The sequence below is a fragment of the Panthera leo genome, chromosome C2, assembly GCF_018350215.1.
Source record: "Panthera leo isolate Ple1 chromosome C2, P.leo_Ple1_pat1.1, whole genome shotgun sequence".
NCBI lineage: Eukaryota > Metazoa > Chordata > Mammalia > Carnivora > Felidae > Panthera > Panthera leo.
The window spans coordinates 156,747,041-156,774,796 of NC_056687.1; the positions used below are offsets into that span (position 1 = coordinate 156,747,041).

At 50.3% G+C, this 27,756-nt stretch overlaps 1 protein-coding gene across 1 annotated transcript; it reads left to right on the forward strand.

Moving 5' to 3' along the window:
- Positions 1 to 453: 453 nt before the first annotated feature.
- LOC122229371 lies at positions 454 to 4,345 on the forward strand. Its single transcript, XM_042954389.1, has 5 exons — positions 454 to 575; positions 793 to 961; positions 1,836 to 2,036; positions 2,358 to 2,448; positions 4,119 to 4,345. The coding sequence occupies exons 1-5, from the start codon at positions 454 to 456 to the stop codon at positions 4,325 to 4,327; spliced, it is 792 nt and encodes a 263-aa protein (XP_042810323.1). The 3' UTR covers positions 4,328 to 4,345.
- Positions 4,346 to 27,756: the final 23,411 nt, after the last annotated feature.

Below are 27,756 nucleotides of genomic sequence, written 5' to 3' on the forward strand. Positions count from 1 at the left end.
AACTGGTTCCAGCTGGCCCACATTGAGCCCCGCTGTCTCTGAGGTGCCCGGTTTCTCCAGCAGTCAAGGCTGGCTTGTGTGTTTTATTGGAGTATACCCAGGCTAGTCAGCTGGGCAGGACGCTGGCGAGGTGGAGTGCTTTCCTCCCATTCTGTGCGCGTTTTGCTTGGAACTGGGCAGTTGCCAGGTACCCCGAATAGCCTGTTCCAGTGACCTAGACTTTCCCTACAGATGCCCTGTTCCTGGTCCTTGGCTTTCTTGACCTGCACATGCACCGTCTGTACCTGGCCAGCCTGACTTGGGCACCAGGGGGGCATTCCAAGCCCGTGGAGCTGGGGGAGGATCCCATCCACTTGAATGGCTTCTGGGTAGAAAGAGCCCACATCAGAAAATCTTTCTGAGGTGGCAAATTTATATAGGTGATGGTGAAACCACGTTTGGATTGGCTGCCTGATGGGGCCCCAGGGTCCTCCAGCAACCAAGGCTCCCAGGGGTCTCCTTTTAGAGGCTATCCCCACCATCCCGGGCAATCCAGTTCCCTCTAGCTGTGCCTTCTTGAAGAATAGGTCATTCATGTAACTTAGGGCTTGGAATTAGGCAGATGCCCTGTCCGCTCAATAGTCCCCTCTAGTTACCAGGCTTCTCCCAACACTTACCCCGTCCCGGTCCCTGGTTAAAGTGACCAGAGCAAGAAGGGATTACGCAGTATACAGCCATCGGCAGGCCTTGGGCAGTTGGGGCCTTTGGAGAGTGGGCCTGTCCCCAACCACATGTATAGCCTTTTGTGTGAAGGGCGTCCATCCCTGAAAATCTCCGAGGTGGTGGCTTTAAACTGTGGACGGTCAGTCCCCATTTGGACGAGCTGCCTGACGGGGTCTCCGGCTTCTCCAGCCATCAAGGCTGTCTCTTGATGTGTCTCTTACTGGAGGATATTCCAGCCAGTCAGCTGGGCCCCAACCTGGCAAGCAGTCTCGTTTCCTCCAGCTCTGCTTTCAAAAGGAATACATGCATTTGTGTAGATTTGAGCTCGGAGTTGGGCAGATGCCTTTGTAGGGGCCAAGGGCAGATGCTCTCTCTCATCGGAGGACACGTAGGCCAGTCTCTTGGGCCTGATGCTAGCAAGGAAGTGCAGTTTCCTCCAACTTTGCCTTCGAGGGGAGTATACACCTTAGTGTAGGTAAGGCCTGAGATGAAGCCGATGTCTTGTACCCCCAACAACTCATTCCAGTGAACCAGCCTCTCCCGACCCTTGTCCGATTCCACTCCTCTGGGCTGCCTGACCTGCATGACCAGTACCTCTGAAGCCCTACGTGGCTGTGGAGCTGGGGCTGGTCCCGAACAGCCTCTTGAGTGAACGGCGCCCGTGATGAAATTGTGTCTGACGTGGTAGCCTTGAACTGGCGTCAGTACATCCGCATTGAGACTGGCTGCCTTACAGGGTCTTTTTCTTCTACGTGAATTGGTGCTCCCAGATGTGTCTTAGAGGGTACCCCGACCGTCATGTGAGGCCCCAGCCTGACAAGGCACTGCGGATTTTTCCAGTTCTGATCTCAGAGGAAATTTGAGGGTAGAGCCTGGGGACGGGCATGTGCCTTGAAGCTCCAACGGCCAGCTCCCATGACCTTGCCTCCCCAGACGCTTGCTGTGTTCCAGGTGCCTGGCTGTTCTGATCTGCTTGGCGGGTGCATCCACAGCTGGGGTCCTCCAGGCCCGTGGGGCTCGGGTAGGGCCTGAACCACCTGCACAGCCCGTGGAGGGGTCTAGGAAAGTCAGGGACCCACATTGTGCTCTCACATTCATGTCCTTCTCTCTCCCTGCATCCTGCTTCCTCACAGCCCACTCTTAGAACCTTCCAGAATGCCAGGCACAGCCATAGGAGATTCTTCCATCAGTCAGGAGTTGTTGCTGAAAGGGAGGCTGTTTCTACACAGGTCCCCACCCTGCGAACATCTCCTCTGCATCAGACTTTCTCACTTCCAGCTGTGCTGGTCAAGGCCAGGAGACATCACGTCAAGTGGACAGTGTTAACTATACAGGTGAGTGGGTTCTGGACACAGCTCAGCTCCAACAGTTAAGACAGTTGTCATCGTCAGAGAAAGACCACACCCTCAGCACAATGGTATGGGAGGTGTCCCCTGTCATTAGTGCCCCTCCCACTTGTCTTTCTGCATCTTGTTTCTTTCCTTGGGGCTGCCTTTTCCTCCTCTCTAACTGGCCTTCAGATCCCTAGGTCAGTGCAGGCTCTCCTGTCGTCCTTCACTATTAAAAGTGATTTGAGGGGCAGCTGGGTGGCTCAGTCGGTTGAGCCTCCCCCAGCCATTCATTGAGGTGGCCTTTGTCCCCACACTGTCCCCCAGGCTGCTGTCACTTGGAGACCATCCAGCTACACACACCGTCCTGTGCACAGCGGCAGCTGTTTAGGGGAAAGAGCCTCCCGAACAACTGAAGGTAGGTCATATGGTGGTGCACGCCTGGAACCCTCTATGTGGAGGTACACAGAAAGCAGGCATTTGGCCCATCAGGCTTTATGCCCAGGCCTCGAGTCCCCAGGCATTTCTTCTGGGTTGGGATAATATCTCTGGAGATACAGAATGGGCAGCTGCTGAAAGCGTCCGTCACCCAAACGTGTAGCTTGTCTGCCCGCACTTGCCGGAAGAGGATCCACCGTGAACTTCTACAGTCATGGCCTGGAGTCCCCGTCTCAGCTTTACCATGAGAACACAGTCCTCAGGGAAGAAAACCAGGCCCTTCAGGTTCAGCCGAGTCACGTTTCCAGAGCTAGGTGGTAAAAGCCACAAATTGTGCTCGTTCCCCACTTCCTTTCCTCCCTGCCCACACCAGTCCCTAACGGGAGAAGCAAAGAGGAGAAGGCAGAGGTGACAGAGCTAAACAGACCCAACCCAAAGTGCCCTGGCTATTCTCAGCCTAGAAAGGGCTGCTTCCTGAGAGGTCCCAACCATGGGCTCCAGGGACACAGCTCTAAGAAACCTACCACCTCGGTGCGACCCACAAACATTCAGATAGCCAGAATCGTAAGTTGTCAGATTGGATACTGGTTAGGTGTCTGTTCTGCCTCTCCACACTTTACCGTAGCTCTGTGTGTCCCTCCCGGTAACAATCTGTCATCCCTGTATCCCCTCCCCCCTCCCCCCACCCAAGTCCCCAGGGCTCCTCTCTGGTCACTAATCCTCAGAACTCTGGGTCTAATTCAACGGGCACCCGCGGATGGGTGTGTGGCCTGGGGGCAGCTGACGTTAGAGTTAACGGACTCGATCAAGTCAATATATTAGCAATAAAAAATTATTTTTACTTACACATATTTATGGAATAGCCATAAAAGGCTAAGAATAGTTTGCAAAAGGGTTAATCCCAGAATGAAAGAAGGCTTGTGGGATAGGGAAAAGACAGCAAGTGATGCTTCTAAATTAGCCACCTCAGAGCAGGAGGATGTGCAGAAAGGTCACTGCTTGGGGAAGAAACCAAAGTTCGGTGCCCCGAGTTAACAGATCAGACAGAAGGCACCACGACTAAGCCACCGTTGCGTGCCTGGACAGCCTCGGCAGACCTCCTGGGGGGGAGATCGTAAGGTTTCCATGAGGACATTCTGCCAGGCCTGGAGACTCCCCCGGGAGTGACACCCCTGCAGCCTGATTCTCAGAGTCCCTGTCAGTGACCTTTGAGAAACCATGAAGAGCAGAGAGACGCCGCAAGCCCGGAAAAGAACAGCTGTCCCCATTTTCAGAATGATGGTAATGGTATCGTCTCAGAGCCACGGACAAGAAGTCTTGGTGTTGATCTTTGGCAAAGTTCAAGAGTGAAACGTTGCACAGAGAGTGTGTGAAAACCTAGACAAGAGCGAATGTTAAAAACCAGAGTGTTTTCCCTAAACGTCAAGGAGGCCTTATGAAAGAAGACCAAAGACGTTGCAAAGGTGGAGGCTCCCCACTCCCCAGGGTGCGTGGCTGTATGAGCGGATGCTCTGCTTCCCTGGGCGGCTGTAGCGTGAACTGGTCTTCCTGTGGCCTTGGTTCCCTGTGTGTCCCTATGGATGTGTCTGGGCTCCTCTTCCTGCCACCTTTGGCCCCACACTATAAACACCCCTGTGTTCTGCTCACCAGAGTGCTCCCAGGAGACAGAAGTCCGCAGCCCGAGGGAGACTCTGCTGTCCTCTCCACTGCCATCCCAGCGCCGGGAGCTAGGGGTGGGGCTGGGAGCATGGGAAGGGGGAATGGCAGCAGCTTTTGGAAGACTTGAAGGAGAAGCAGCAGGAGATCTTGAATTTCCAGGAGGAGCAGCTATATCCCTCTGGGAGATAGACTCCAGGTAAGAGGGAGCCCCATTGATAAGGGGGGCAGCCCCATTTTCAGATTTCGCAGAAGGGATATTGGCAAGACAGTTGCTGACCCCTTTTTGAAACCTGTTGGCCCTCTGCTATTTCCCAGAAGGAAGGACTTCTCTGGGAATGCTCTTTTTCCTCCAAAGATAGAGCAAAAAAACCTCTTATGGAAGGCTTTGGCCTATCACGTACTGGAGAAAGGATGTACTCATGCTTCCAGTCAGCTTAAGGATATTAGCCTCACCAAAAAGTAGGGGGCATCTGCACCAGCCACGCTGCTCGTCCCCAGCACAAATCCTACAACGTCTTGTCACATGGAGAGCTCTGTAGGAGCAGTAACACTACGGGGCTGCGGTGTCTGTTTCTAGCTAATGTAGCTAATGGCACGACTTCAAGCCAAGTTACGGTCACCTCCCTGAGCCTCTGTTTCCACGTCGTTGGAATAAAAGTGCTGGTCTCTCTGATCCCTAGGTTGACATCTAGGGCTAACAGTCTCTAATGCAAAGACCGGCTGACAGCGGGTTGCCCTGGGGTGGCCGAGGGGCCCTGGCACTCGGCGGGCCCTTGCTGATCTCCTGACAGCTGCAGCATAAGCTGGCCCTCCTGCGGCAACAGCGTGAAGAGAAACGGTAGCTCTTCCAGTCTTTCTGGTCAGAGTTACGGCTCGACTGGGCTCTTTCTAGACATTCCAGAAGGGGCTGAAAGGTATGTGTTCTCCTCATCCCCCCACCCCTGAGCTTCCTGCCCTTAAGGTTGCAGTGAGGTCTTTGCCTTGGGAGTTGTGGAGGTCTGGAAAGCTACCGAGTTCTGTCTCAGAGAAGAGCCCAGCTAGACCTGGGGTTCCCAGGACGAAGAGAGGGAAGCTCTCCTACACAAAGTCCAGAGGTTGGTGACATGAGCAAGATCCAGCCCAGGCGTCCTCAAAAATAGACCACAAGAGTTTAGCTCCACCCACCTAGATGGCCAGAGAAAAGTCCAAGCCCAGACTATACAGTGGTTTTTTTAAATGCAAGGAACAGTCCTGATCATCGTGTGCAGAGCTCTCAGACATTGTGAATAATACATACTGACCTCCCATGCAGCCAGTAGAGTGGATAATGTGCTCCTACCCTGACCCATTCCCAGTGAGAAAATTAAACAATCCAAAAAAGCACATTTGCAGAAATACCACAAATAGGACTTGGATTTCAAGCCTGAAATTAAATTTTAAATTCTTTTATTGAGGACTTTTGCTACCTGCTGAAATAATCTAGTCTTTGAGAATCTTCTACAGATGAGACAGGGTATTCTACACAAGAAAGTTAATAAATCCAAGCAGGCTGGAACAGAGAGCTGATGCCAACATGATGAAATTTAGCAAAGATTGCAAAAATTCCTGAGCTTGATTAAAAATATCAGTAGGAGAAATACTGGATGGGAGGCCTGGCTGTGTAGCCGTTTATGGGCTTGGGGATGGGGGAGTTAGGTAGAAACACATCTACACAAGCAGCCTGCAGGCCAAGGTTGCTGGAGAAGCCAACTCACCCTGATCCAGAAGTAGTTTACACATAGTCTCCATATGGTGAGATCATGTTGGAGATACCGTTAGATTGTGGGGCACTATCTTATAAAAGGGACATTGACAAAGTAGACACTGTAATAAAGACACGGCCTATGTTGCTGAGGGGCCTGACATCTCAAAATGGTTGAAGGAACTAAAAAAAAAAATAGGCTTGGAAAAGACCACGAGGAGATGAGAATTGTATTTGAAGAACTGTCAGGTAAAGGAGAGCTGATGTGTTTTGTGTCCCTTCAGAGGGCTGAACAAGGGTCAAAGAGTGAAGGACAATGGGATGTGAACATACATACTCAATGCTTTCCTTAACACTAGAGCTTTCTAGTGTGTAATGGCTGGTTTGTGAAGGAGCAAGCTTCTCATCCAAGCCTTCTTGAAATAGAAAGGGATGATTTGTCAAGGATCCTATAGAAGCAGCTCTTGCTGTGGGCGAGATGTTGATTCTGTGAGCCTTTCAATTCTCAGTTTTCTTGGTTACATGTTTTAAAATTCCTTAAGCAGTATAGTTGAAGAATTTTCAGTATTCAGCCAAATTTGAATTTTCATAAAACCTGATTGAATTTCCTAATTTGCTGATGAGAAGGTGAACCAGAACTTGAAGAAATGTAGAGGGTGCAGCAAGCTGAGGGAATAGCTTATATACAAAGTCATGGGGGCACCGGGTCAGTGGGGAATGCTGGGGACAACCAGCTTGGAGGGGAGCTTTGTGTCAGGGGTGTGAGAAGTCAGCTCAGTTGAAAGGAGAAGCCCTACAACGTGGGATGAAAGTTTGCATTCCACAAAGTGGACAATGGAAAATGAGTATTTTTTTTGCCCGAGCAGAATAGGTGTTTGATGGGAACAGAACTCTCAAATAGTGAGAATGGTGGGTCATCTGGAGTCCAGAGACAGGGGACTCAAAACCCTCATGGGAATCATATTCTTGGTTTTGAAAGCTTGTTTAATCCTACCTTGCCCAGCTCCCCTGATTATACCGTCTGAGATCTCCAGCCTCACTGAGACAATGGTTGAAAGAAAAACGGCCACGCATGTGATGACGTTATGGAAATATAAACCTCTAAACCAAGATGATGCCCTTTGACCCAAAATAGGGGGGTCCGAACATCAAAGGGGGCAATGTGGTAGAGTCCCCTCCCTAAGGAATGTGGTGAGAAAAGACCTCGAGATAAAGGAAGGCAACCGGCTGTGTGCCTATGTGACATTCCTCATGACCCTGTGACAGGAGACCGCTCAATCAGACTGTATGTCTGTACGAAAGTCTATACGTTACCCATACATGGGAGACAAAGAAGTAGGAAATGCATAAAAGGATACACCACACAGCTCATTTTTGGGGCACAAACTCTCTGAGCCCGTGCCCGCAGGAATAAAGTTGCTTCCTGGAAAGAAAAGCCTCAGTGCCACGACTCTGCGAGAATCCTGCTACATTCTCTGATGCAATGTGGGCCAGGAGCGAATGGTCAAGAAAGAATTCTTGAAACATTTTTGGTGTAAAAAAAAAGGTGGTTTTATTATAGCACAGCGACAGGACTCTTGGGCAGGAAGAGCTGCCCCGGGATTGTCAGGAGTGATCAGTTATACACTGTTGAGTTGGGGCGATGTGTAGAGACAAAGGAAGTTTCCAAAAGGATTTTCATATGTTAAGGAGACTTCCGGGATCCTGGAGGCCTGGCTATTATCAAGCTAAGGCTGTTTTTTCCCTCTAGCAAGGCATTAACATCAAGACAGTTAAGAGTTCCTGGAGGAACGTCATGATCTGCCTGTTTCAAGTATTCGTCGATGGGCTGCAAGTTACAAGGAAATTTAATTCTGTCCACATTTCCTTTTGCCTTTGTTCTCCACATCATTTCCCCCTGAACAGTTTTGACCCTTAAGTCTGTAAGGTTGCTGAGAGTGGAAGGTCTTACCTTCTGTAACTTCTTCCTGCTGAATGGGGAACAGAGATAGGACCTATGGGTCAACATTGGTCAGTTGGGGAAGATGTATCCGCTGAATCCAAGGTAGAAACATAAATGAATTTCCTTGAGTAGAAAGGGTCATCTGAAGGCTGGAAGTTATGGCATGAAGGATTCTTGGCAACAGGCAGGAAGACGCTGGAAAAGACGACAAAATGAGGTTAATATTATTATGAGAATAAAGCCCAATAAAAAAGACTTTTGATAGTTGACCACAATTTTCCTCCAGTTCTTCATTGTTGTTTGGAGAGAGGTTTGAGGCCTTCCACGGGTTTACAGGAATAAGAAGGTGTGTTAGCTGGTACTGTGGATTCCCGTGAGGAAGGCAAGAGGTTTAATTTCTTGATCGGAGTCCATGAGGAATGTCCTTCTAATTTTATGGCTGTGGGAGTACATCATGTGACCTGGTACAGGCCCTTCCCTTTTGTAGTTAAATTCCTTGCCTTCCAGTTGGAAGGATTAGCCTTCCAATCCTTTAAATAAACCATGTCCACTGGGTTTATACGTGGTGGGTTGCTAGTAACTGTCAGATCAGTAGTAGGGAGGATACGGTGTGTGTATTTAGAGATTTAGAAATATTCACTCCACCTTATGGGCAGACTTATTTGCTGGGAGCGCTTTGGCCTCAATAATCTGAATTAGACTGACTATTGTACACCCGGCTCTTCTTATCTCCTTTTCCATGAAACTACTGCCATCAGTAAACCAACTGTCAGCTGCATTATCAATAGGAGAATCTTTTATGTCTGAGCTGCTGGAATAAACAAGATCAATAGCCCCTGTTCTGTAGGACATCCTGAGGTTCCTGCACCTGCCGGGAAGTGACAGTCTTTACTCGCCTGGTAAGGCTGCCGGGGACCCTGTAAGCAAGGTTACAGGTCAACATTTCCAAGGGACTCTATTGGCTGCATGCTTTGTAAAGTCAATCTTAGCTCTCAAAAGCTGTCTGCTCATACCTGAGTCTATGCAGGTCTCTCAAGTATGACGTTCCAGGGGCATCTGGGCGGCTCAGTCAGTTAAGCGTCAGACTCTTGGTTTCAGCTCAGGTCATGATCTCATGGTTCATGGGTTCGAGCCCCACACCAGGCTCCATGCTGACAGTGCAGAGCCTGCTTGGGCTTCTCTCTCTCTCCCTCTCTCTCTGCCCCTCCCCCGCTTGTGCTCACTCACTCTCTAAACAAACAAACAAACAAACAAACAAAAAACAAACTTAAAAAAATGACATTACAGTCAAAAGCCTTGATAAAATAGCCAATGTTTTTGATGGTGTCCTATTACAAGGAGAACAGATTTTTATTAAACTTATGCAAATACTGTAATTGCCATGGAAGAAAGAATATTCACTGAGGGGTTTTGGATTCTGGAGGGTTCAAGTAGAGAGAAAAGTTAAATGCTTTGATTTGTTCACAAGGGAATATTTTGTCATATTTCTGTAAGTCATAGATTATCTTAAGAGAAAGTTTCCTTAATCTGGAAGAGCAAACATGAGAGAACCAGAAATGTTTCAAACAGGCGTCACAAAAATTATAATCCTCTTCCTCAATTCATTTAGTCCCATGTTAATAATTCTTGTTCAGTTTGAATGCAGCCTTTTAGTCCTGGAAATTCTTACCCAGTTCAGTTTTGGAATTTTAAAGATGACAAAACCCTGCATTTGTCAAAAGCCCTTTTTATGAATCTCCTTGAAGATGAAATATGTTTTGCAAGAGGATAAGTACCATAACTTTAGTACCAATAGACTCAAAAATGGACACAGAGATCTGAGGAGAGTTCATTATAATATAGCTGACAAAGAAATCTGGTTATTTCTGTGACACATAACACTTGAGTAATCAGAATATCAAGTAATGGCCTTATACCAAAACGTGTTAAAACTTTAGGAATTCATATAATCTCTAGACTAGTTATAGTTTACCCAAACAACATAACCCAAGGCTTATTATTTAACAGTGTTAAGTTTAACATTCCAAATAAAGCCTAGTTAAAAAGACTTTATGTACAGTTTAAATCCTGGGAAATTTGTTAAAAACCTCAGAACGTTATAAATCACATGCCTAAAGAGGATTACAGATTATTAGAAAACTTAATCCTTAATTATTTATTTAACCAAGGTGGCAAGAGATTCCAAAGGCAAATATGTAGGGTTATATAGTTGTTAGCAAAACTTAGCTCCTTTAACATTGAATTTTGTTCTGTTTTTAAATTAGTGTTTTTATTTTCCTTTGGTAAGTCAGTAGTAGATGACTGGATCGTTTAGTATTTCTATTTTAATATAAACCTTATGGTTTTCCACCGTGGCTGTATGGATTTCCATTTCCATCAACTGGTTCTCTACACCTTTGTCAACACTCGTTATTTCTTGTGTCTTTGATATTAGCCATTATGTGTGAGATAATATGTCATTGTGGTTTTAGTTTGCATTTCCTTGATGATTAGTGATGTTGAGCATTTTTGTCGTGGCTGCTGGTTAGAGTAGTATCGGCTGCAACGTTTCTTTTAGGTCTTTGATTATACCATGCCACTCTCTTCTGGCCTACAAAGTTTCTGCTCAAAAATCAGTTGATAGCCTTATGTAGCTGTCTTTGTATGTAAGTACTTTTTCCTCCCTTTGCTGCTTTTAAAATTCCCTCTATAGCTTTAATTTCTGCTAGTTAAATTATGTGTTTTGGTGTGGATCTTCTTGGGTTCGTCTTGTTTGAGGCTCTCTGTATTCCTGGAACTGGACGTCTGTTTCCTTACTCAGATTGGGGAAGTTTTCAGCTATCTCTTCAAATAACTTTTCTATTATCTTTTCTCTGTGTTCTCCATGTGGCATGCACATGTTATTATGCTTAATGCTCTGATTTAATTTTCTCAATTTACATCCAAGTTAGTTAGCAGATAGCGCAACAATGATCTCAGGAGTAGAGTCCTTAGTGCCCCTTACTCATTTAGCCCATCTCCCCTCCCAGCACCCCTCCAGTAACCCTCTGTTTGTTTTCCATATTTAAGAGTCTCTTCTGTTTTGTCCCCCTCCCTGTTTTATATTATTTTTGTTTCCCTTCCCTTGTGTTCATCTGTTCTGTGTCTTAAAGTCCTCATATGAATGAAGTCATATGATATTTGTCTTTCTCTGACTGATGAATTTCACTTAGCATAATACCCTCCATTTCCATCCACGTAGTTGCAAATGGCAAGATTTCATTCTTTTTGATTGCCGAGTGATACTCCATTGTGTATACATACATACATACATATATATATATATATATATATATGTATGTATGTATATATACATATATATATACACACACATTCTAAGCAGGAGCTTCTTTATCCATTTATCTATTGATGGACATTTGGGCTCTTTCCATACTTTGGCTATTGTTGATAGTGCTGCTATAAACATATTCAAAAACCTGATCAAGACAAAACATAAGTTTTGGTTTTCTGGGCAGACAAAAGAAAAAAAGCCTTTGTTTACATTTTCTTACTAGCAGCAGACCAACAATCCAAGAAAACTTTGTCTTTAACAGAGAAAAACAGAATTCCAGTCTTATAACAGTACACTTTAAAAACCCATTCATTTTAACCTTAGTCCTGACTTCACATAAAATTCCTTTCCAAAGATTTCCCTTCACAGACCCCTGTAGCCTTTTCTTTTTCTTTTAATGTTTTATTTATTTTTGAGAGAGAGAGAAACAGAGTGTGAGTGGGAGAGGGGCAGAGAGAGAAGGAGACACAGAATCCGAAGCAGGGTCCAGACTCTGAGCTGTCGGCACGGATCCCAATGTGGGGCTTGGACCCACAAACCGGGAGATCACGACCTGTGCCGAAATTGGACACCTAACCGACTGAGCCACCCAGGTGCCCCACTCTGTAACTTGTTCGTTCAGATTTTGTCGTAAGCCTTTTTCTTTTTTTCATCATTCTTAATTTCATTTAGCAGAATTTTAACTCCTAGGAGCCTTGAAGGAAAACTAAGTAGCAACCAATTGTAAACTGGCGGTTACACCAGTAACCTGATCTGAAATTTATGAAGACGTTTCACAATTTTAAAGACTTGCTTCTCTATAGTACAATCTTTGATTTCTAATCTCTGTCCTCCCACCTCACTATGCTCTGTATCAGTGTTGCTGGCCTTCCCAGATCCCTATCCTGGCGTCCCATGACCTGATTTGTGGGGCACTAAGCTGAGTGGACAATGTTCCTGTGTCCGAGGCAATCCTGGTTGTGGGAAAGCAGGGGGTGGTGGCCTGGTTTATTCCCAGCGGCTGTCCTCCACCTCTCCTGCCCGCCGCGTCTGCCCTTCATATAGAAATGTCTCGCCCGCTCTCTCCCTCTCTTCTCAATGCCCCCCATCCATCTCATTGCCCCGTTTCAATATGAATGTTAATACTGACCCGACCCCCAGTCCCTCCACACGTTCCTTTCTACTTCCTTTCTTTCTTTCCTTGTGCTGTGCCATTTAATTCGCCACCTCCATGGCCATATCCTCAATTGCATTCTAAGTAGGAGCTGTTTCTGCTCAGGGTTATCTAAAGAAGGGCCACCTTGATCTTTCCTCTCAGAACCACAGACAAGCCTGTGAAGCATCGTCATCCTCGTGAGCATCTGTTGAGTGTGGACCTACACACGCGCTGTCCTGAGCCACTTTGGTAGCTTGTTATCTGTTACAGACACTCTGGCACGTGGTCATCCGGGGGCAGAATAAAATCACTCAATCCAATGGCTAGAAATTGTGGATTCGCGTGCAGATGGGCGGCCTGCGCTGAAGGGATAGGAAACCAAGCAGCCGCGGGATGGTTTTTGTGCGGACTGAGCAGGGGCGGCAGGCAGGCAGGGAGGCCTGTCAGCCTCACAGTTGAGAAGAGGCCTCAGCTGCTGTGCTGTCTGAGCCACCAGAGACACACAGACGGGGAAACAACCCCACCCCGGGAGTTCCCCCAACAGGAGGGCAAGACGCGCATTTGAGCAAATGAGTACAAGGAGCTCCGGGCGCAGTGCTAGAAGCCATCCTCTGGCGGTGAATGGGCAGATGCGCAAGCAACATTGTCTCGGGCCAGGAAAGTCACAGGTTCATGGCTGTGTAGGTTCTCCGGGTGGAGGAGAACATTTTACGTAATGGCAGCCGTATCTCAGTCCCCGGAGACAGAGACGGTTCATTCGGGCCAGGTGAAGCAGAAGGTGGGATTAGGGTAGGGCAGGAGTGCCAGTTCCAGAAGCAGTGTCCTTTGATTCCGAAGCATGGGGCAGGCCTAGAAGCTCAAGGAGTGTGGGGGAAGCCGGAGTCCAGGGGAGTCTTGCCAGTGGGAGGTCGCTGCTGAGGTGGAGAGGTTAGAAAAGGCTTTCGCAGCGTTCAGCAGGCCCACGCCTGTGCCTCACTCATGAAGGAAGCCTGAGCCCGGTGCTCAGAAAACACCGATCTCTAAGCCCGGTGATGTCCACGGCCGCTCCCCTCCCCCCCGGGTGCCGGGCAGCCCAGGGGGCTGTGAACCTGGGAGCAAGACGAGGGCCCCGCACCCCGAGGGGAGGAGTCGACCTCCCTCTGGGCCGGTTCCCACGGCAGCCTCGATGAGCCCACAGCCCCGCGCTGCCCGGCCATGTGGTGAGAGACAGTGTCCTTTCCTGCTTCCGTCCCCTCTGTCCCAAGAGTCCTACGGATCAGGAGCCGGATGGTGAGTTGGGGCAGACGAGACCTCAGATGCGTGTCTCCAGTGGGAGGTTTGTCATCCACGGTGGCCGCTTTTACTGCAACTCTGACGACGTACCCTTCCCTCCTACCCCTGGCCCCCGGGGAGAAGAAATGAAAGAGGGAAAGGACAGAAATAAAGAAGGCAGAGAAGGAAGATGCATAAACCCGTTTCTTTCACTCTCTGAAGGCTGGCAGAGCTGAAGTTCAGGGACATGTGAAAGTGCAAATGCCTCCTTTCCCACCCCCACCCCCACATCTGCATCGTCAAGCACGACCACAGGACGTCGCGAGAGACGACAGCCACTTGTAGCCACCCGCTGCATGGCGTCCCCGGGTCAGGCCTGGGGACAGCCAGCCCCCCAGGTGCCCTCAGCCCCCAGGCCTGCTCTCTGTTTGGCGGAGCCCTGGATGTGAAGGTTTTCCAGTCCCTCCCGGGGATTCTAGGGTCAGATTAATCTTGTCGACCCTTGGGGACTCAACTATGCTAATTCCAAGAGAGGGTATGTTTTGCCACCTTGACCTTGACATCAATATTTACAAAACCGTTGACCGTCCCAGGCCAGCTCTGTGTGCGCAGCGTAATATTCCTAGCCAGCAAGTCTTACTCGGGATTCCCCGGGCGAATGAACTGATGTCAACACTGTTGGCTCCCGTTCACTGCTGGGGGTTCCAGTACTGCCCGGGGTCAGGCTCTCTTCAGCAACAGGCATGGAGGCCCGTGCACATCTGCATGGGGGCTTCCAGGTTCCCAATGGTCCCATCTAACGGCCTCATCCTAATCTGGCCTCATCTGGAGGGTGTTAGAGACTTTCATGGGTGGGGGATTCCAGTCCAGGAGTAGTTAGGAAGATTGTAGAATCCTTAAATTTGGATTTTAAGAGACACAGAGCACTTCTGACCATTGACAGAGAGCTTGTTCCTCTTCCCCGAGGACAGTCCAAGAAAAGGAACTTCTGGAACTGAGAACCAAACTGTCCAGACAGGAGAGACTCTTGCAGAGCATGGCTGAGAGTCTGAAGACTGCCGACCAGGAATGGAAGAGGAAATTGTGCTGTGGATGGATGGTGACCAGAGAGGCCGGGGGGGGGGGGGGGGGAGACTGATGTGAGGTCCCCAAACCTCCTGGCCATGAGTAATTGTGGATGCAGAGGGAGGAGTGTGTGGGGACAGCAGGAGACCTTGAGCTGAGTGACGAGAAAAACACCCTTTAGAACAAACACCCGGGGCTGGTCTGGGCCCAGCTGGTCATTTCTGCCTCGTGGGGCTGTTCCATTGTTTCAGTGACCAGGACACGTGATATTTTGAAGAAGGCAAAGACGAATGTGTAGCTAAGGAAACCACGGCACGAGTCAGAGCTACAGAGCCCACCCCAAACCCATCCCGTCTGTCTTCAGAGTCTGCAGGTGATCCCCGACCTGCTCTGACCTCCTGGCTGAAGATTTCCAGGCCTCTTGTAGGACACGGGTCCTCAGTAAGCATCCTTGTAGCTTCCTTCCCTGTCACCCCTCCCACCCCTGCCATCTTGGTTCCCTATCACATTGTCGCCCTCTTCTCTCCTCACCCACTTATCCCTCCTTTCGGATGGTTTGGGGTCTGGAGAAATGCAATTCAGTTGGTTCGCGATGTCAGAGGACATCTGGGAGTCTGCGTCCGAATTGGCTTCCAGGACAGGGATCCTAGGGCCGGTTGTGTGTTCCCGTTTTTCCCATACCACTTGACGAAAAAGTAAAAGCCAGAGGCAACCTACTAAGTCAATTGCACTGCACGCTGTGGGGCTGGGAACAGCAATCAGATTTTGATACGTCTTTTTCTTTAAGCAACATTGCAAAAGAAACCCACTGGATCTTACTGGCATAAAAGCAAATGTGATAATAAATGAAACCTGAAACTTCCAGGAAGAGCTGTTCTGTAGGTTTATGTAAACACTAACACATTCCCTCTCAAGCACTTTGAAGAGACTCGAGGTGTAGGACGTGGCTTGAAAATCAGAAACTAACCCTTTAACTTGAACTTAAAGCTTTGCCATAAGCAATTGAGCATATTCCCCAGAATGTTCCTTGGTTGTAACCTGAGAGAATGTTGAGCCCGCTGCGTGAAAATGGGTCAAGCCATGATTTTACCCTGCCTTTTTTTTTGGTCTAATTCCTCTTTGTTTGTTTTTTTTTTTTTTTTTTTTGTTTTTTTTTTTGTCTGATGATTCCTTTCTTTCCTGAGACTTTTTAGAAGAGCTCTTACAGGGGAGCCTGGGTGGCTCAGTCGGTTGAGTGTCCGACTTCAGCTCAGGTCATGATCACAGCTCGTGAGTTCGAGCCCCGCCCCGCGTCGGGCTCTGTGCTGACCGCTCGGAGCCTGGAGCCTGCTTCTGCTTCTGTGTCTCCCTCTCTCTCTGCCCCTAACCCACTCGCATTCTGTCTCTGTCTCTCTCAAAAATAAATAAACATTAAAAAAAAGGAAAGAAAGAAAGAAAGAAGAGCTTTTACAAGATGGCCTCCGTAAAGCCTCGTTCCTGCCCCAGCAAAGGTAACCTCACAGCTCCCCTTCCCCGCTAGCTTCCCCCAGTCTGGAGGTTTCCTCTTCACTTCCAAGAGGCCATTGGAAAGCACTTGAGGCCTGGATTCCAATCCCAGGCTTGTCCCTGACTGGCTGTGTGGCTTCGGCTGGTCCCTCATCTCCAAGAGGTGGCACCAGACTCAAGTGAGCTCCCTCGGACTCGGCCCCTCCCTCGCCCCCGAAGTAAATGGGACATGAACTTGACAGGAGGACTTCCTGCAAGATGTCCTCTCCTTCCCACAACAGGCTGTTTCTATGTGTCCGCGTATCACGGGAATCACTTCTTTTCCCGGGAGGTCACCAAAGCCGTCGTTTTCACTCTCAAGTGAATTCTAGCGTAACCTGGCCCCTCAAGAGGGACTGGTAGGTTCTGGCCACCTCTCGCTCTTGAGGGCCTACCTCTCCCTCTTGAGGTGTGGGGCCATCATCACCGAGGTGGGGGAAGCTTTGCCTCTAACCTCGTGGCTCCAGTGGTTGGTTCTTCCACACTGCAGTGTCCCCCCCCTCAACTCATCCACCGACCACGCTTTCACAGCACTCCTGTGTCTGCCACCGTTCTCTTCTCACTTCAGCCTCAGGGAGCCACCGGCATGGGCTGGTAATGGACTCTCAGCTTGTGTCATCTTTGTCACCAAGTGAAACCTCTAAGGGCTCTGCTCTGTACCCCGGTCTTCTGACCCTCCCCTTCTAGGAGCCACCCGAGGTCCTTCAAACAGCAGGCAGGATGGACCTCCCCCACTGCGGAGGAGCTCTGGTCCCACTCCTCCACACCTGCTGGGGGGGCCGAAAGGAGCCGGAGACATGGCCGGGTAGGGCAGGGCGAAAGGCAGAGAGCCTTTCCTGCAGTTAAGAAACACCACCGGCCAAGGTGTGCCTGGCTCCGCACCGAGAGAACACGCATGGTTTGTAGAGGACCTTGTGACACTGCTTTTGAATGCCACAGTGTCCTGGGAACTAGCAACAGCCATGTCTGCCCTCAGCGCCCATCCTCAGAGGGTCAACCCGACAGATGGGGCAGGTGGTCCCGACGCGGGAGCTCCTCGGCAGTTCTAAAGCACACGATGGACAGCGGGGCTCAGCAAGCACTGCTCTCAGGGCCATTCCCACCGAGGCTCGCTCAGCCGGGTCACGGTCAGGCTGGATGTCAGTCTACACTGCAGCACCTGAGTGCTTTGAATCCGCATGGTGAAAGTCGAGGCTCCCCACCCGCCAACTCATGCTTAGCCTAGCACCTCCTATTTCTATTTCTGTATGATCTCCAGACTGTGGTGACCTCACTGTGACTATCCTGTCCCCTCTCATCATCCTAACTCCTCTCTGGGGCACTGTGACCAATGGCCAGAGCAAGTCCATTGAAAGTCTTGCGTAAAAGCAAACCAGTGATGATTTTTACATGCTATGTGAGAGGCCCCCAGTTGTGAGAAAGCCTGGGCTCACCTCACGGCGCTTTAGTACGTGCATATGTGGGTCTAAATGTATGATACATATTCATACGCGTTGCTCTAGCGGTATGTTGAGGGCCAACATAACTGGTGGACAAGGTCCATTAGAGGGAACGAAACGCAGCCTTTGGTAGCTATTAAAGCAAAATGTGTGCAAAGAAATAAACATTTTTGGGGCATCTGGGCGGCTCAGTCGGTTGAGCGTTCAGCTTCGGCTCAGGTCAGGATCTCGCGGCTGGTGAGTTCAAGCCCCGCGTCGGGCTCCGTGCTGACAGCTCAGAGCCTGGAGCCTGTTTCAGATTCTGTGTCTCTCTCTCTGCCCCTCGCCTTCTCACACTCTGTCAATCTCTCTCTTAAAAATAAATAAACATTAAAAATTTTAAAAAGAAATAAACATAAAAAAAGAAATCAACATTTTTTCTTCGCCTCCTTTGTTTCCAAGTTCGGCACCAGTCTCCAGGCTGAGTGTGGAAGAGTAGGGAAGACACCTTGTTGTTGAAAAGCTCACAGTCTAAGGCTTGAAGTCTGAGTCTGAAAGAACAAGCTTTTCCTTCTTTGTCGTTTTGTGAGAATCCTCAATCTGCAAAAGTGAGAGCATGCTTCTTAGATTTGGGGGGACTCAGTAGTGGAGACAGAAGCTACATCCTGGTCTCAGTCCCAAGAGATTGAGTTGTTGTGGTACCCAGAATCTGCATTTCTTACATAAATGCCCCAGAAAGTTGCTATGCAGGTGAGCTGCAGAGCATAGTTTAGGGGCGTCTGGGTGGCCCAGTCGGTTAAATGTCCAACTCTTGGTTTCAGCTCAGGTCATGGTTTGTGGGATGGAGCCCTGTGTCGGGCTCTGTGCTGACAGTGTGGAGCCTGCTTGGGGTTCTCTCTCTCTCTCTCTCTCTCTCTCTGCTCCTCCCCTGCTCATGCACACACACACTCTCTCAAAATACACATTAAAAAAAATAAAAAATTTAGTACTATACATTGAACCAAAACTATAAATGAATTTAACCAAGGCTTTTTAATTGAACAGTGTATAAGTCATTCCATAAACGTTGACATAAAGGTCTTAAAAGATTCCTTGGGGAGAGTCCTTAGGTAATGTCCTTTGTCTTCCAGAAATGGAATAAAGCTCTCACATCACAATTATTTCCTAGAAACGGTGAAAAATGTAAAACAAACAAGAACTACCACCACCCTCACCAGACTCGTGCCCGAGGTGCAGACACACCCCACTTTCACCTCCTCCTTTGCTTTCACACGGGGTGAAGTATTTTCCCGAGGGTCTTTGTCGATTCAGAGATATTTCCTGGCAGAATCAGCAGAACGCATGAGATATCGGCAAACCCACCAAGCATCGCTCTAGACAAAGTAGCAAAATCTGGGGCCCTCTAGGCCTGTGGTTCTTCCCGGTCCCGGCAGTTCCTCCTTCACCCCTGTGTTTCCACGGGGGGGGGGGGGGGGGTGGCGCTGATAATGTGATCAGTAACCAATGGACAAGTCAGAGATGCTTGCGAGAATTTTATACGCATAATGTCTAGGAAAGCGACAACATCCGACATCACATAAATCTCAGATCTGCTCAGGATCCAGTCAACCAATCCACTCTATGAGATGTTGAAAAGCAGCTCTTTGCCTTAAGAAAACTAGTTGCAAAAAAAAAAAAAAGTATCTGAGAGGAAGATTGTCTAATCTTTAGCTTTTGGTAAATTATATTCTTTTCCCTTATGTGACAGAAACAGAGCCCCCCCCTTTTTTTTTAATATTTGTTTATTTTGAGAAAGAGAGAGAGTGAGAGAACCCTCGAGAGTGGGAGAGGGGCAGAGAGAGGGAGAGAGAGAGACAGAATCCCGAGCAGGCTCCAGCTGTCAGCACAGAGCTCAACGTGGGGCTTGAACTCAAGAACCGTGAGAAGACCTGAGTTGAAATCAAGAGTCGATGCTTAACCAACAGGGCCACCCGGGTGCCCTTGACTCTTCCAGTTTTAAGGGCGTGTCTAATCCCATGGGGCCACCTGGACAATCCAGGAGAATCGCCCCACCTCAGTGTCCTTACCATAAGCACATTGGCAAAGTCCCTTTTGCTCTGTGATGGCACATATTCACAGGTTCCAGGGGTTCGTACGGGGACCTCCTAGGAAGGGGTGGTGTTTTTCTGCCCACCACCACACTGTTTGCTGAGGTGCCAACTACTAATATTGGAACTAAAAAATATCTTTTCTGATTTCAACAGTGAAGTTAAGACACTACCTCAAGGCACAATCTGGAACAGCAAAGCAGAACAAAGGTCAATCAGGGGCAGCTGGGTGGCTCAGTCAGTTAAGTGCGTCCGTCTCTTTTTCTTTTTTAATTTTTTTAACGTTTATTTATTTTTGAGAGGCAGATAGATCACGAGCCAGAGGAGGGGCAGAGAGAGAGGGAGACACAGAATCCGAAGCAGGCTCCAGGCTCCGAGCCATCAGCACAGAGCCCGACGCGGGGCTGGAACCCACGAACCGTGAGATCGTGACCTGAGCCGAAGTCGGACGCTCACCCGACTGAGCCACCCAGGCGCCCTGTAGTGTGTCCAACTCTTGATTTCAGCTCAGGTCATGATCTCATGGTTCATGAGACCATGCTGACAGCAAGGAGCCTGCTTGGGATTCTCTCTCTCCCTCTCTGTCTCTGCCCCTCCTCTGCTCGTGCTCTCCTTCTCTCTCAAAATAAGTCAATAAACTTTTTTTTTAAAGGCAAATTAGAACCATAGAAGTGCTCCTTGGATGACCATCAAATTGCCCAAGTACCAGGCTCTGCAGCGTAATCGTTTTGCTTTGTTTTCCAGATGTGGCTTTTTTCCCTCCAAGGGCCGACTTGGCAGAAATCTCATCCTAGGGGAAGTGCACAGTGGTGGCGGAAGGGAAGGCGGTGACAGAGGTGGGGTGCCTGGGACCCCGCTAACCTCCTGCTGGGAAGTCTCAGCTGGGTCTCAACCGGGCAGAAGCGCAGACACGATGGTTTCCTTTGGACCTGCCCTCGCCTGAACGCGGGATGCTTGTGCGCCTCCCCGAGAGGCCACGCGGGGGCGCCCCGGTACTGCCCTGGGAAGTCGCCTCGCAAAGAAGCAAAGTGTGGAAGGATCTTGAGGGGCAGGTGTCAGCCTGGAGCGTCCAGAGGTTCCCGGCTCTAGGCCGCACCTCTGCTGGGTTGGCAGCAGGCGGGCGCGGCCCAGGCCTTGTTCCTCAGAGCTATCTTGCTCTGTCTCCTCTAAACCAGGTTCTGGCCAGAAAGAGATGTGCCCATGCTTCTCCAGAGGATGGGGGAGGACTGGCCTGCCGTGTGTGTGTGTGTGTGTGTGTGTGTGTGTGCGTGTGTGTGTGTGTGTGTGTGGATGTGTGTGTGTTGGGGATGAAGGGGGCCTAGCGTGTGTGTGTATGTGTATATGGCTGGCCTGGGTGTGTGTGTGGAGGGGGACTGGCCTGCCAGGTGTGTGTGTGTGTGTGTGTGTGTGTGTGGATGTGTGTGTGTTGGGGATGAAGGCTGGCCTGGGTGTGTGTGGAGGGGGACTGGCCTGCCAGGTGTGTGTGTGTGTGTGTGTGTGTGTGTGGTTGGGGTGGCTGGCCTGGGTAAGCGGGGGTGGGCGGGCTGGCCCAGTCGTGATCAGGCTGGAGAGGATGAGGAGGCTGGGGGGCAGGAGGAAGAGGACCACGGCTGAACAATAGGTGGGGGCGGGGCAGGAGGCAGGGTGCGGGCTGGAGGAGCGGGGTGACCCTAGATGCCAGGGGTGTGAGTCAGGCAGCACAAGGGTGTAGTTCTCCATAGAATCCCGGGGCTGTGCAACAGAGTTGCTGCTCGAACTTTATTAGCACGAGTGCTGTGGGGGCTGGGAGGCTGGGGGAGGGCCGTGGGGAGGCCAGCGACCGAGTGCGTGCAGCGGAAGCGTGTGAAGCTGTCCTGGGCAGAAGTCAGAGCTCCTACACGTACACCAGGGCACGTTTCTCAGTTTGGGGCTCACCTGCTGGACAGCGCAGCCGGGGCGCAGCGGCCAAGGGCCCCGGGCCCCGGGGGCCCCACACAGGCCAGGCTGGGCCACTGACAGCCTGCAGCATCCAAAGGCAGAGATACGGGTGGAGGTGAAACAAGAAGGGAATTTATTTCAGCGAGGCCGATGCCAGGAAGACGCGGACTGGGGTTTCAAAGACTGTCTCCAAGGTGCCGAAAATGCTTCCAGCCTTCTATAAGGGCAACTTGGGACCGAGGCGGGTGGGCACGTGCAGGTGTGCAGGGGAGGTCAGGCTGTCCTCCTCGTGGGTGGGATCTTGCTAGCGTGGGACGGTCCTTATTGCTTGAGGGGGGCACTTGCGGCTTCCGGCAGGGGATGCTGGGCCAGCAGAGTCTTCTGCCTGAGTTAAGAGAGAAGGTGGAAAGAATGTAACCACCTGGAAAGTACAGCCTGAGGTCAAAGTGGAGGGAGTTGAAGTCGACTTTTGACGGGAGTCGCTGCTGCTCCCCCGGGCGGGTGTGTGGGATGCGGCTGTACAAGCTGCTGCAGGGTGGGGGTGTGGGGGGATCCGCTTCCCCAGCAAGGGGTGGTAAGAAGCCAATTCCATCTTTAGGCTAGTGTAGACGAGGTGTTACCAAATACTTACGCAAGGCAAACAGCTTTTTGCAAAAAAGAAAATCTAAGTGCCGGGATTCCGGCTTCTGGGCTATTTCCATTCTGCAGTTTGGGCTGGGTTGGGAAAGAGCTGGCTTCGGCCACTGAACTGAGACACCCCGGGGGGGGGGGGGGGGGGACACGTGCTACATCTTACAGCACGAGGAGAGCAGACAGCGAGACCCCCAACTCATACACGGGATCTAGCCCAGTTTTTGCTGCGTAGCAGGTAAAGTACACGAACTTTGTAGTCTGATCTGATACCGAGAACAAAGGCAAAAGAAATGTAGCAAAAATGAAATCTCCTTGCAACTTGCAGGCCATTGACAAGTACTGGAGGCAGGCAGAGTGAGCTCCGTCACAACTGCCTTAATGTTAATTCTTTGCTAGTGGCAACGAGCAACCCTAGCTTGACAGGGGTCTGACCTCCAGGGTCCTGTAAGTCTTCTTTAACCGATGAAAATCCCTTCGGAAACTTCCTTTATCTCAACACCCTCCTCCCTCCGCGAGATACACGTTAGCGATCACCTTTCAACATAGAGCCCACTGGTATACATCGGAAGGGTCTCATGACTAATATTCTACTAGACAGTACTGAATAACCTTATCTTAACAGCAATTAGCCCCTCAAGGTCCTGGAAGCCTTGCTTCTAAATTCCTTGGAGACTTAGCTCTCCCTCCCGTCCCCCCCCCCCCCCCCCCCCCGCCAACTAAAAAGTATGTAATCAGTCACCCCTCATAATCCCCGTTACAGCGTTTCCCACCGAGAGTCCTGTCCCTACGCTTTAATAAAACCACCTTTTTTGCACCGATCATCTCAAGAATTCTTTCTGTTTTTAAATAAAGTTTTAAATATTTTTACTTTTAGAGAGAGAGAGAGAGCATGAGTGGGGGAGAGAAGCAGAAGGAAAGAGAGAATCTTAAAAAGGTTCCATGCTCAGCGCAGAGCCTGAGGCAGGGCTCGATCCCATGACCTGATCCAAAGTCAAGAGTCAGTCGTTGAACTGAGTGAGCCACCCAGGCGCTCCTCAAGAATTCTTCCTTGACCATTTGCTCCTGGACCCCAAACATCCCATCACGATCCTGTGAGTGGAGGCCTCTCTTGGTCTGTTTTGGAGCAGCACAGCGAGGTACCTAGGAGAGGACTCGGGCCTCCTTGCCTCTCCCTCAGTGCTCGGGTGACAGCCCGGGGATTTGGCAAAGCTTCTGTCCTTCCCTCCATCTGCAGGGAGAAGTTAGCCTGGGCCCAGTGTTAGCCAGGGACACCCCACAAAAGCTCAGAAAAAGCGGAGTCTTCCCCTCAGGCCACTTGGCAGTCCTGTCCGTCCTTCCCTTGGGGGCCCTTGAAAGAAACATCAAGGCTGACATGCTCTCACGGGGGCATGTCGAGCGGCGAAGGGTGGGCTTTCACCGCAGACCCCGCAGGAACTTCCATCCACCCAGCTCCTGGGCAAGGGAGAGGGCGCCTCTGCTCTCCTTTTGCTCCAGAGGCAAGCAAAAACTGTCCTTAGGGGGCTCCTGGGTGGCTCAGTCGGTTGAGTGGGCTGACTGTCCCACTTCAGCTCAGGTCACCATCTCACCACTCATGAATTCAAGCCCCACATGGGCCCTCTGCTGTTGGCGTGGAGCCTGCTTTGGGTCCTCGGTCTCCCTCTCTCTCTGCCCCTCCCTTGCTTGTGCTCTCTCTCTCTCTTTCAAAAATGAATAAGCATTAAACAAAAAACCTGTCACCAGAACTGGTGCGGTGCTTCTCAAATACAAGCGTTAAGTGTTTTCTTTACTGCAGGGTTTTGTAAAGGAACCAATGTGAGTTCCCTCCTTGGTGAGTCAGAAGCCGCACTGGGTTGAGTTGCCGCAAAGAAAAGTTCAGTTGTAGCAAATAAGGAGATAATGGGGAGTGGCTTCCAAAGCCAGGACTCCCAGAGCAGGGGTGAGGGGCTCCTTTCTTTTTTTTTTTTTTTTTAATTTTTTTTAACGTTTATTTATTTTTGAGACAGAGAGAGACACAGCATGAATGGGGGAGGGGCCGAGAGAGAGGGAGACACAGAATCGGAAGCAGGCTCCAGGCTCTGAGCCGTCAGCTCAGAGCCCGACGCGGGGCTTGAACTCGCGGACCGCGAGATCGTGACCTGAGCTGAAGTCGGATGCTTAACCGACTGAGCCACCCAGGCGCCCCTGGGCTCCTTTCATTTAGGGTTAAGATGCATATTTAGATAGGGAAGCCCTGTCATCATATGTAGGGTGAATAGAAGTTGTCCATGGGCCTTAAGGAAACATGTCTACACAGACATTGTTTGTTATGTCAATGAGGCCGAGGCTTCTTCTGGGGTGGAGATTTTAGTATTATAATGAGTTAAGGTAGTCATCGGTCATTCTAGAGGTCACTCCAGGGCCCATCTGCACAAGGAGGAGTCAGGGGTTAAGTTCAAACTGGTCTGGGTGGTCTGGGCCGGCTGGAGGTCATGTCAGGGCTGGCTGGAGGTCACATGGGGCAGTCGCTATTGCGTGAGGGTGGTTTCACTTTCTTTAAAAAAAAATTTTTTTTTTAATGTTTACTTTTTGAGAGAGAGAGAGAGAGAGAGAGAGAGAGCACAAGCAGGGGAGGGGCAAGAGAGAGAGGGAGACACAGAATCCGAAGCAGGCTCCGGGCTCCGAGCCGTCAGCACAGAGCCTGATGTGGGGCTCGAACCCACAAACCATGAGATCGTGACCTGAGCCAAAGTCTGGCCTTAACCGACTGAGCCACCCAGGTGCCCCGGTTTCACTCTCTATTTGCCCGAGTAAAGCGATAAACCAGAAAGAAGAGGTTGAGGAAGAATGTGGGACAAAGGTCAGTGGGTACATGCTGGAGGGCTGTAAGGTCAGGTGTTGGGAGCCAGCTGGCGAGTTGCATTCTGGTTTTCGCTATTTCTGTACTCTGTAAAAGCCTCTAATCAGAATCTAAATTTTCTTTAATTTTTATTTTATTTTTTAAGAAACAGAGAGGGTCAGAGCGTGAACGGCGGAGGGGCAGGGAAAGACGGAGACACAGAATCCGAAGCAGGCTCCATCCAGGCTCCGAGCTGTCAGCACAGAGCCCGACGCGGGGCTCAAACCCATGAGCCGTGAGATCATGACCTGAGCCGAAGTCGGATGCTCAACCGACTGCCCCACCCAAGCGCCCCGTCTATTCAGAACCTATATGAACACTTTCCAACTTAGATTTTAACACCGTTACAGGGTAACAGCACCTGGGTTTGCCCTCCTGCCTGAAGACACAAAACAACAAAACCAGACTAAATACGTGAAACACAGATCTTCAAGATATCAGACATCAGAGGACAGCGATCCCTGAGGGGCGGGAAACAGTGGAGTCCGGCAATTGCTCTAATTTACAGCCTTGAGCGATTTCCGAGCATCGCAGGGTGGAGGAAACTGAAGACGAGCCCAGAAGGCCTGTCGAGTTGAGGACACTGAGCTGGGAGTTCAGGGAGGCCAAGGTCGCCAAGGTCCTGAGAGGAGAGAGCTGAGGAAAGCCAGTCAGAAAGATCCGTCTGGGGGCCTGCCCAGCGTGCAGAACCGCCCCGATCAGCACCTCCAAGTGAGGCAAGTACTCAGTCGGGGGGAAATCATTACAGGGCACAGGGCCAGGCACCCCACGGCGCCGGGAATGGCCCTCGTTCCCAGGAGAAAACCCCTCATAACCCGGGGGATGTGGGTGGAGCACTTAGGAAGGTCTTGCCTCAGTAGCGAACGAATCAGCCCTCGACCGAGCACTGATCTGGACCACTTAAATCATAAAAGCAAGACCACAAATGATCAAACCCTTTCCAAAGAATTTAAGTGCATCCCAGAACGAAGCTCAAAATTCATAGGAAATTTATATAAAAAGAACAACATTTACATAAAAATAACCAGCAACCAACATAATCAACTTCAGCATGTCTGGTATCCCATCAAAGATTTTGAGGTGTGCGAAGAGCCTGGGAAATGACTCTTAGTGAGATCAGTCAATCACTGAAAAATGACCCAGAGGAGACGAAGACGCTAGAGCCACCGGAGGAGGACATTTCGACATTTATTATCACTGTCTGTAGCCCATAGATTTAAAATATTAAATAGATAAATGGAAAACATAAAAAAGATCCCATCTAACTCTAAGAGATGAAAACGGTGATGTTTGGAAGGAAGTGCCCTGCAAAAGGACGGACAGCAACTCGAAAATGCAGAAGAAAGACATTTGAGGGGCGCCTGGGTGGCTCAGTCGGTTGAGCGTCCGACTTCGGCAAAATAAACAAACATTAAAAAAGGAACAATAACCTTTGATAGGACTTGTATTGAGTCAGCAGATACCTCTGAGAGATATTGCCCCCTTCCCCGCGTGAAATCCCCCAATCCGTGAGCACAGGACGCCTTTCGGCTTCTGTGGGCCTTCTTTAACTGCTCGCAGCCATGTTGGGTAGTTTTCCGTGGGGGGGGGAGGGAGAGAGAGGAGGGGGGGGGAGGGACAGAGGGGAGGAAGAAGAGACAGGGGGAGGGACAGAGGGGGGGAGGGAGAGTGGGGGGAGGGAGAGACGGGGGGGGAGGGACAGAGGGGGGCAGGGAAGGGAGAGAGGAGCCAGGACGAGGACCCAAAGGACTGCAGTCTCCAGGGTGGTGTGAGCCCAACCCCCTCAGATCACTCTGATGTGGCAGCTGCAAATCGGGGGAGAGTCAGTCCCCATTTGGACCTGCTGTCTCAACAGTCCCAGATTTCTCCCAAACCAGGGCACCCCGGTGACTCTCGCTGGAAGAATCACCAGAGGGCAGCCCTGTGTGACCCTGATTAGGCCATGTGGGATCCTCTAGCTGTGCCTTCAGGGAGACCGTGCTAGGGTTTGAGATTAGGTGTCCCCTGCGTCCTCGAGAGACATCTTCTGTTACTTGGCATCTGCAAACCCTAGCCGTCTTCCAGATCGTTGGTGACCCTGGATTGTGAAGTCCCCGTACGCTCAGTACGCAGTCTTTCAGCAGGCCTTGGGCAGCAGGAACCTTCCAGCTCTAGGGAACCTGGGCATGGCCCCAAAGGACTGCAGAGGTTCCAGGGTGGTTGGAGCCCCCCCACCCCCACCCCCCGCCGATACCTACTCTGAGACAGCAGCTCAAATTGGTGACAGTCCCCGATTGAATCTGCTGCCTAATCTGCATGCAGGCATCTTCTGTATCAAGGTTCACAAATGTCTCTTCTTGGAAGAGACATGCCTCTTCTTCCAGCTCTGCCTTCAGGGTAATATGCCCATTTGCGTTGGGTGGGGCTTGGAATCCAAGAGACGCCTTGTCCTCCGCAATGCCCACTCCTGTGACCTTGTCTTTCCCGTTTCATGACTTTATCGAGGTGCCTGGCTACCTGACCTGAGAAGCCGGGCCAGCACGTTATCAGCTCTTATTGGCAGCCTGGCCTTGGAGGGCAATTGCAGGGACAGGCCGGGTCACAGTGGCGAATTATTTGGAGCACCTGGCACGGCCTATTTCCAAGACTTAACATGGCCAACAGAAGACACCGTCTTAAAAGGCAGCCTTAGAACGCTTTGTGGAGTGTGGGCTCCCTGTACCCGAAGCCCATTCAAGTGCTTGGGGTCCAGTTGGACCCGCGCGGATTTGTA

Coding starts and splice junctions, on each gene's coding strand:
- LOC122229371 (XM_042954389.1), top strand. CDS start 454: ATGGGGCCCCAGGGTCCTCCAGCAACCAAGGCTCCCAGGGGTCTCCTT. Junction 576..792: donor TTGAAGAATAGGTCATTCAT/GTAACTTAGGGC, acceptor TTTTGTGTGAAG/GGCGTCCATCCCTGAAAATC. Junction 962..1,835: donor GTCAGCTGGGCCCCAACCTG/GCAAGCAGTCTC, acceptor GCTTCCTCACAG/CCCACTCTTAGAACCTTCCA.